Below are 9,830 nucleotides of genomic sequence, written 5' to 3' on the forward strand. Positions count from 1 at the left end.
TTTTTTTTTTTTTATAGTTAAGAGATATGCGGATCATTGACCCATTTGATTTTGATGAGCATTTTGACAAGTGCCTCAATTATCTGCCACATTACAGAACAAGTGCTGGTAAGTTACTTTGTCCTTTCTACCCAAGCCCCAAATTTTAAAGATTAATTTTCCACATGGCTGGAGACATTTTGTTTATTTTCCTTTTCTCAGACACTTTAAGAACTGCCCTGGAGCTGGATCCAGACTCTGCACTTGAGCAAACCCTGCGGAAGCACATAATGAAAAACCTTTTGAAGAAGGTTATTTCCTAGTTCTGGAGTCATTATGTAGACTGTGCATGTGTTTATGTAAACGTGTACATTTATATGTGACAGTCTTTCCATATTGATCCAGTTAGTCTCTTGCCCCTCATTGTAATACCAGCAGATTTCCCCATCTGCACCAATTACTGTGATGGCATGTCTTATCACTAGTTAGATTTCTCATTTCTGGAAAGTAAAAGCTGTATTTGTTTTCAGTTTGTCCCTCAAGAAACTAATACACTGTATAGCAGGGTATAGAGTAAGTATATCCTTGGTAAATATGTGTTGACTGATTGTATATACATAAATATATGTGAGTACCTTAAAAAGTGCTATAATGACTAATGGAATTAGAAATATCAAACTAACTCTTAGAAAATATAATATCCTGGCAAGTGTCATCAGCAAATTAAGTTTAAAGTCAAAATAGTTTTTATTCCAAGTGTACTGGGTTTTTGTCTGACACCCTTATTTTCTCATACTCATTATAGAATATGGAATTAAAATTCCTAAACATGGTACTGAGAGTTGAAGATACGGGCAAGGTAACTCACTGTGTCTTTGTAGATTGACGAAGGCCAACCTATGGAGTATATATCTGAATCTCGTACTGTGACTATGGTTTTGGTCAACCTAGAGTTCCACAAGACAGCATGGATGTTGCATTTCTGTCATCTTATCCAGGAGGCTGCATTATACATCTCTACAGTCATAGAGAAAGGGGGTGGCCAGCTGATCCAGATTTTTATGTTTGAAAAAGTAAGTACAAAGGCACTTTGACTCATCAGCCTTTAAGGTGAGTGAGGAATAATAGTCTTGTATGACAGTTTACCTCTCATATAATATAAGCACAGATTCCCTGCTACTTATTTTGTAACAAGCTGTTTTATATTAAAATTTCAACTAATAATAGTTAAGAAATGGGATGTTCTAATTAATTTAATTGTCAGGGGAATTGAGGGTTACTCTGTATCCTTTTTGATTCAATTCTTGTTGAAAAATCCTTGTGAAAGCATAAAAATGTTTTTCTGGCTCTATTAGTAAAGTAAATATAATCGAATCTTATTCAGACAATTGAAGAGCTTGAAAGAGAGCAGTATCATAATACTTGGCATTATAGATGAAGAAAATGTGGCCACATAGACTTAGCTCAAGGTATACACTAGAGATTGAAGTTTTGAAGAGTTCTTGGCATTAATTTTTCTTACATTTTACATTTTAGTTCTTTGAATAGTTAGTTAAATTAAGATTTTATTTCTCTATTAAATCTCCATATTGATGTTGCTCAGAGTGTTCATTTCATGAATCTTGTAGAATCCTACATTCCTAACAGAAGACCAGTAAGGAAAGGGTCTGGCTTCATTCAGGGAAGCGGGTTCAGTTAAGGCAAGCCATATTCTTTCCCAAGACAGACTTTCTTTTCTTTCTTTGTCATCTATTCCAGAGCTGCATGTTCCTCTGTGTTTTTGGCCTTCCTGGAGAAAAGAAGCCAGATGAGTGTGCATATGCCCTGGAGAGCTCCTTCAGCATCTTCAGCTTCTGCTGGGAGAATCTTGCTGAGATCAAGTGAGGAGGAAGATGGGGCAGAGAGGAGCTTCTCAGGCCCCAGGGGGCTCTTAGGCAGGGTAGGAGGTAATTACAAGTAGCGGAGTTTAAGGGCATCCAGAATCTGCCTAAAGGAAAGGGAACATACTAAGGGTAGTCAGAAAACAAGATCTGTTAAGCAATCACTAGTTACAGAACAATGTACTAGATACCAAAAGTAAATGAAGACGAGTGTCCACACAATGGGGTAGGAGAAGGGGAGGAACACATAGCAAGATTCAAGAGCACTACAAAAGAACAAGCAAATGTGTAAATTAATATAATATAAATCATATATCTGTATGTGGAGAAAATGTAGAACAAAGGCTGCCTGTCTACAGGGAGCAGAAGTGTAGGGCAGCTACCTAGATAGGAAGGGACCACAGCTGGTTAATTCTCTCCTTTTGGCTTTTGCTCTTGGTCTTTCACAGTCCCACTGGTTTTTCTGGAATTCACATTGATAAGATCACCCTCACACTCCCACATTCTTTAAAAGCCTAGTCTTAATGAAAGTATAGAAAATTCCATTTCCCCACTAGTTTCACTATAACAAGGTTGATTGGAATTTTTCAAATGACTTTTTTTCCCACTAGAAAAAAATGGATTGGAAAAACAGTTATTTCTAATATTGAGTCAAAGATTTGTTTTCTTGCTATACTTATTCAAGATGAATAAAATTATATCACACATTTTTATACAGTACTTTAACATTTATGGAATACTTTAATATATGATACCAGTGTGAAAATTTTTATCCCTCTTTTACACATGAGGAAACTAAACTTAAACTCTGCTACTTGTAAGGCCACTTGTAGCATATAGCAGAGCTGGTAATGAAACCTAGATCTTCTGTCCTCAAAATCTGTGTCATTTTCATTATTCCACAGCTGCCTCTTATAAAACACAAATATACCCCAAAAGGATAACATATATTACTAATGTGATATAATAATAGATGTACACTCATAGAATGTTAGTACTGAAAAGGAATTTAGATTATCTGATCTAACTCCTTATTCTACAGATAAAGAGATGCTACAGTTGCTTCATTTAGATACGCAGATTCTTAGCCCAAGACAGACATACGTTGGCACTTCTTTCAGTCTTGGTGGGATCTGCAGATACTCCTACAGCCTACTTTCTGATCTTATCTCCAATATAGATGTGCTGGGCCATCCTTCCAGTACTAGTCTATTCTGCTCGTAAATTCTGCATTGACCTGTGGCCTTGACTCTTACTCCTTAATGAGATAATCATTTCTTTGGCTTTTAAAAGAGATCTTACAATGGTCTTAAGGATGCCTTTTATGACTCTTATGCCTCTTGGTTATTTTAGTCTTATTTAGTTTAGAATATATATAGATATATAGAGCTAGATAGGATCTTAGAGTTCATCAAATCTGACCTCTTTAATTTAAGGAAAATAAGATCTAGAGGTTATGTTGGTAAACCAAATACCTTGACAATGCCAGAGCCTAAAAGCTAGTTTCAAGGTCAGTGTTTTTTTCCTTGAAGATAATTACTAGTTCAATAATTTTCCAAAGTATGTTTGGTAGAACATCAATCTCTTAATAACTCATAAAAAAAGAGTTTCATGGCCAAATATGTTTCGGAAGTGATACAAACTTATTTTTCCTTCTTGGAGGTTCACAATAGACATTAGCATCAAAAGTTCTAAGTAGTCTTACAATAAAGAAATTTGTTATATTTTGTTTTACTCAATATGCCCCAAATTTACTTGATCACCAAACACTTTTCTCCAGAAAGACCTTTCAACATCAAGAAGAATGAATGTTCTGAGGAGCATATTTTGGGAAATGCCGTGCTAACCAGATGCTGAAGCTTGCCTTCTTCACCATAACTCAAGTACAGAGACATGGTCTCACAAGTGCCTGTGTCACATTGGTAGCAAATACTATAGCTCATGCCGCTGCATCCGATCAGCCTCTTCCAGACCCAAACCACATCTGATGTCTCCTTTTTCAGTGACCCTCTTCACCTTGAATCATCTTCAAAATTCTTTCTCACCTAAGAAATACCTTCAATTTTCAACTCATTTACAGAAGAAAGGTGATTTCTTTGTGTCCAGTGACTGCTCAGGTTTTTTCTCTAGGATATTTCTGAGACCCAGGGAGTACAATCTCAGAAACTCATAGTTTTTCAGCACCAGAAATATTCTCATTCATTCTCATTCTCTCTCTCTCTCTCTCTCTCTCTCTCTCTCTCTCTCTCTCTCTCTCTCTCTCTCTCTCTCTCTCTCTCTCTCCCCCCCCTCTTCTCTCTCTCTCCACTCTCACTCTTCTCTCTCTCTCTCTCTCTATCTCTCTCTCCCCACCCCCTCTCTACATATAGTATACTTTATGTGTATTTATATATATTAAAGAAAGTATATATTCTTCATCAATGAAGAACATTTTTAAAAGAAGAAAGGAACATGGACTGCTAGGAAGAGCAAAGGAGATTATATAAAGTACAATAGAAAGAAACAAGAAATAACCAAGTGAGAAAAGTATTGTTTCATTATCATCATCTTATTAATAGCTGAGTTCCTCACATGCATAAATGCATTCATTCAACAAGCATTAGTTAAACACACAGTGAGCTAGGTGTGATGAGCATAATGACAAATAAGATACTACTTCCTTAGCTAAGTAAATAATTATCTTTAATGCAGTGAAATTTAAGTGCAGGAATAAAATGCTGTAGGAACTACAACAAAGTGCTATGGGAAGTTAATTTTCATCAGAGGTACCAGGGAAGCCTTAACTATAGAGTTAACTTTTGAGTAAAGTTGAAAAGGAAAGAAGTTCAGTAGGTGGAGAAGGTGGAGAAGAGCATTTTAGACAAAGGAAGCATCATGAAACATGATAAGATTTTTAGTCTTGTTTTTAGTATGGCAGCAGAACCAACTGCCTGGTTCTTGTCTTTGGTGTCTCTTTTATTCGCCCTGAGCAATGCACCCAGTGAATGAATAGTAAGAGTCTTCAATCCTGTCCTTACAGGAAGCCAAGAGAATTTTAATGTTTCAGAGACAATAATGTTAGGATTGTTGTCACTCTTCATGCTATATGAACATTTGTAGATTTAACTTAAAACTATGCTCATTGCATCCTCTTTCTCCATCCACATATCTTGTTATCTGTCACAGGAAATTTTCACATCGGTCAAGTAAATCTACTTATTCTCTGTTACGTATTAATTGTTCATTGCTTCCTTTGAGCTTTTGCTTCACCTGGAATGGGATATGCCCTCTTTTTAAATAATTCATGTTTCCATTACTTTTCCATTCACAGCCTAGATAGAACCACTTCTCCCTTCATCTCTCCCTACTCCAAGCACTTTCTGTGCTCTAGCCTTCTTGAACTATTTATTTTGCAGAAACACACCAGGCTTTTCAAAGTCTATGCCTTTTCCTTCTAGATGGAATGCTGTTGCCCCGCTTTGCCAGTACGTCATTTCAAGACCCCATCTTATATCCTCTCCTTTACTACTCTCCAGTTAATGCATCCCTTCTGTTTATTCTGTTAATTTGCTGTACTGGTCTCTAATATGTAGTATTTGTCTTGCTAACTTATAAATACATCTTTTCACCTCCCTCAGTCCCTATCACCCTCCACCCTAGACTAAACTTATCCAGGACAGGGTATTTTTATACAGATCATATTGTATAAACATGCAGCTCAATGCTTGGTAACATACATTTTTTTCCAATGCTTTTTAAATGAATGAATGTATGCATGCATGCAAGAATAAAAAAACTATTACTTATTTGAAAAAAATTTATTCTAAAGACTAGTTTGCTTCACAAAGCCTTCCATTAGCAGCCTGGCATTCTAATTATTCCTTATTCTGACATTCTAGCATTATTTGATCCATTAACCCTATTCTGACATCTGTTGATCTTTTTAATTAGGGGTTTTATCTGAAGCAGCACAGTATAATGGAAATAACATTGGTCTAAAAGTCAGGAGGTCTGGATTCTCATTCTGACTCCACTATTGACTTTTGCTGTATAATTCTGGGCAAGTTAATTAATTCCTTCAGTTTTTCTCCTTTGTCAAATGGGGTTCAAATATTTACCCTACACACCTCACATGTTTGTTGTTAATTATCCCTTAAAGGATCAGAGGAGGTAATCAGTTCGAAAGTACTTCAAAAAGCATATCTGACAGACATAAAGTATTTTTAGTCTTTTTACTAATAATTACTCCCCAACTAAAACTCCTAGAGTAGGGGGACCATTTCGTTTCTATCACATGACATAGGTTGACAACAATCTCTGGTCTTTTCCATTCTGAGCTCTAAAACTAGATTTCTGGATCTAAATAGTGGCAGATCTAGTGCCTGACCTAGAGGATTCTGACTGTGTATTCATTCACTGTTGCTTTTCTGATCCCCAGGCTTGTTTCCATCAGTATCACCAATGGACCAGTATTCTGTGGCATGGTTGGGGCAGTAGCAAGACATGAATATACAGGTAGAATAGGACACTGAACTGTTGGTTCTATAACTTAGTGGGTAAAGGTAGAGGAGGTGATCCAAAAATTCCCTGTCTTTTTTTACTGTCTCCTCAACACAGTTATTGGCCCAAAAGTGAGCCTTGTTGCCAGAATGATAACTGCTTATCCAGGTTTGGTGTCCTGTGATGAGGTAACCTATCTAAGATCTATGCTGCCTACTTACAACTTCAAGAAACTCCCAGGGAAAATGATGAAAAACATCTCCAACCCAGGGAAGATGTATGAATTTCTTGGCCATAGAAGATGTGTGTGAGTGTCATTGTGTGGTACTTCATTCCAATCTCTTTTCTAGAATCAAGACATAGGAGTAATCAGTGTTTGATTGTATGAAATTAGAAAGAAAGGTGCTTCTAGTGTTGGCCTGCTGGAATAAGAGGAATAAGAGGAGGGTTTAGTGTCTGAGATCGTCTGCTTTCGTTTAGCTCTTACCTAGTTCCTCAGTGAACTTCTTGTTATCCAACAGGAAGAGAATAGCAATAGGTCATTAATCTATGTGTGCTTCAGAATGTATTTTCTTCCCTGAACCTGGAACAAACAATAATACTTCTCCTCTCCTTTCTCTCAAAATTTTTTAGTTTTTTAAAAACTTTTTATACAGAATCCTGTATCTCTTGAGTTATCTGAATATACTTGCTTTTGAGAACAATTTTTCCTCTATTTAGTGATGTATTATCTTTCTATCCCAATCAATTTCTAATAGAGACATTTCCATTTGTCCTTTTTCTTAGAATGTTTGGGAAGAGACATTTGGCCAGAGAGAAAAATGTAAATCACCTTTTGTTGGGTGAGTTTTCTTTCCTACCTTATATTTTTCCACTATCAATGGTTAAATGGGATTTTTAAAAAATTCAAAACTAAATGCTTCATAGCTTGTATTAAAAAATAGAAAGCAGCCTTCTTAGTGAATTTATATTAATTTTAAAGGGGACTTTCCATTTCTTTTCCATGTCGAATGTTTAAATTTCAGGTGGAGTTATACCACTTTGCCTGAAAAGTACCAACATTTAGTAAGAATCTTTGTAAGTCAGAGTTCAGCTATAGAGATCTGACCAGCTTGTTGTGGATTATCTTTAGAGGGAAATCCTGCATCCTTAGAAAGTGAAGATAACACCAAGACTGTTGCCACACATGTTATAAATTCTCTATTTTTGTATTTATTTTATCTGTATCTACTAGTCCATTATCTTTACATAGCAGTGACAGACTTCAAAGACTAAATTGTTATTATGGAAAGTTTTACAAAAAGCTAAGAAGATAGAGTAGCCTCATGTCTATGTGGTGCCTCATTGTCCTGAATGTCATTACTTAGGTTCTGAAGCAAACCACCAAGCCCAGCACACATGTTCATATAGTCCAATTAATTTTCTGGAAAGATAAATGAAGCCTCGTCAAAGAATGGGATTCTGCCAAGGATCGGGGGTGGGAAGAGCCATTCAGAGACTTAACTTTGTAAATTAATTCAAAGAAATAGAGTGCCTACTCAAAAGCACAGGAGTCTCAGGTGCTTCCTGTCTCTCTATAGACCGGGAGAAAGAACTGGAAGCCTTCCGAATGGCACAGCAGGGATGTTTGCACCAGAAGAAGGGACAAGCAGTTCTGTATGAAGGTGGAAGAGGCTATGGAAAAAGTCAGCTGTTGGCTGAAATAAACTTTCTAGGCCAGAAGGAAGGGCATAGGTAAAGACTCCTGCTTTCTGACTTAGCGTCTCTTTCTCTTGAGGCTCCTTTCTCTTGCTGGTGTGAGACTCTTGTATCATTAGATTCAGCATCCTTGGGCTGGAAGAGTAAGTCTGTGGGTTACCAGACTCCCGATGACCATAGTAACATTCCAGGGTGTTGCCATTGACGTTGAAGGAAGCAGATTCCAAGCAGTACTTCTATGCCATCCAGACCCTCATGGCTATCTTCTTTGAGATTGATTCATGCCCAGCCTGTTACCGACAGGAATACCTACACAAACAACTCCATGGAATGGTGGAGGAACCTCTTCACTGCCTTTTTAATGACCTCTTCTTTGTAAAGGTAATGAAGGCAGTGGCCTTCTGAATTGTATTACTGATGTTATGCTTTGTGGATAGTTGGACCCAGGATTGTCTTTAATCTAAAACCTTTATGCCATGTGTGTGTGTGTGCGTGTGTGTGTGTGTGCATGTGTGCATGTGTGTGTGTGTTTTCTCCTTAGAACACATAGGTAGCAAGGGCAGGATAGAAATTTGAAATCCCTTTGACACCAAAACTCAGGCTTTCTCTTTTTTGAGGTTAGTGAATTCTAGGACTGACTCTTGCTAGTTGTATATCCTGGCACAAATCACTTAGGCCCTCTGCACTTTAATTTTTTCACCTTTGAAATGAGGAATATAACATTTGTATAGTTTTTGCATGGATTTTAAAGGAGATGGTATGTAAGAGATTGCATTATAAATGTGACAATAATAAATCTATCAAGATGATCCTGACTAGTCAAGCACCCCCAGCAATTTTTCCATGTGTTCTTGACTCAGTTTGCAATGTTTTGTTCTTTAAATGTACCTTGCCTTTTCTTAGCCTTGGAGTATGCCACTTGAATAAACATCTGAATCTCAAAAGTTTCCAGTGGTCTAGGGTGTATGTGGTACCCAATAGAGAGTAGGCTAAGAATTCCCTGGTCCACAATTCGTTTTGGGTTTTTTTTTTTTGTTTTTATTTTTGGTTTTTATCTTCTATCACTTCTCTTAATCTACCCAACCTGCAAGACATTATACTTAATGAAAAATAGAGAAAACTAAAATCTGCCCAGTCCCTCAGCCTAGCCTTAACCTAGGACAGGCCTTGCTTGGGGCTCTGGCCATGGTCCTGGCCCTGGCCAAAGTGATTGAGGAGCAACCCCGCTTTGGCTCTCAGGTCCATGGTAGCTAATGTGCCTTGGCCTAGCACAGGAAACAGTATTAGGAGATGTCCACTGCAATTGTTTCTCCTGAATCTCATGCACACATTCATCCTGGTATACTTGGAATAACTGGGGTACTATGGGGGCTGTCCAAAGTGGCATTGCTAAGTCTGACTTGTCATTTTATTCCTTAGTCATGACCCTTTAAGCATTTGTCAAAGTCTGGTATGGAAAAGAACTATTTCTCTCTAACCACAAGTGGGCTTTAATCTCACACTCTGAACTATATATTGATTTTTGTAACATTATGCCCAATACTACAGAAACCCATTCTCACTCAAAATAGAAGTATTTTCTGTTCCCTTTGGAGAACTATATATTTTTATAAGATTGTCATTTTTAATGCTAATATATGAATAATTTTCCTGGTCAGTTTCCCTTGTCCTTCAAAGTTTCACACATGGATGACCTGGCCAGACAAAGGAAGATTAAAGCATTTTTTTTTCAAGTGCTACAGGAGGTGGGTACTTTTGCTACATACCATTAATTCTTAATATGTGGAGATGGTT

At 37.2% G+C, this 9,830-nt stretch overlaps 1 protein-coding gene across 1 annotated transcript in view; it reads left to right on the top strand.

The window, feature by feature from the left end:
- LOC105288555 (adenylate cyclase type 10-like) overlaps positions 1-9,830 on the top strand; it is a 45,482-nt gene that overhangs the window by 11,413 nt on the left and 24,239 nt on the right. Inside the window, exons 9-15 of the mRNA XM_023527576.1 lie at positions 1,738-1,859; positions 6,277-6,353; positions 6,456-6,645; positions 7,125-7,180; positions 7,919-8,072; positions 8,228-8,417; positions 9,695-9,781. Coding sequence (XP_023383344.1) covers positions 1,738-1,859; positions 6,277-6,353; positions 6,456-6,645; positions 7,125-7,180; positions 7,919-8,072; positions 8,228-8,417; positions 9,695-9,781 — 876 coding nt within the window. The remainder of the gene's footprint in view (positions 1-1,737; positions 1,860-6,276; positions 6,354-6,455; positions 6,646-7,124; positions 7,181-7,918; positions 8,073-8,227; positions 8,418-9,694; positions 9,782-9,830) is intronic.

The sequence above is a fragment of the Pteropus vampyrus genome, unplaced genomic scaffold (genome assembly GCF_000151845.1).
Source record: "Pteropus vampyrus isolate Shadow unplaced genomic scaffold, Pvam_2.0 Scaffold18, whole genome shotgun sequence".
Taxonomy (NCBI): Eukaryota; Metazoa; Chordata; class Mammalia; order Chiroptera; family Pteropodidae; genus Pteropus; species Pteropus vampyrus.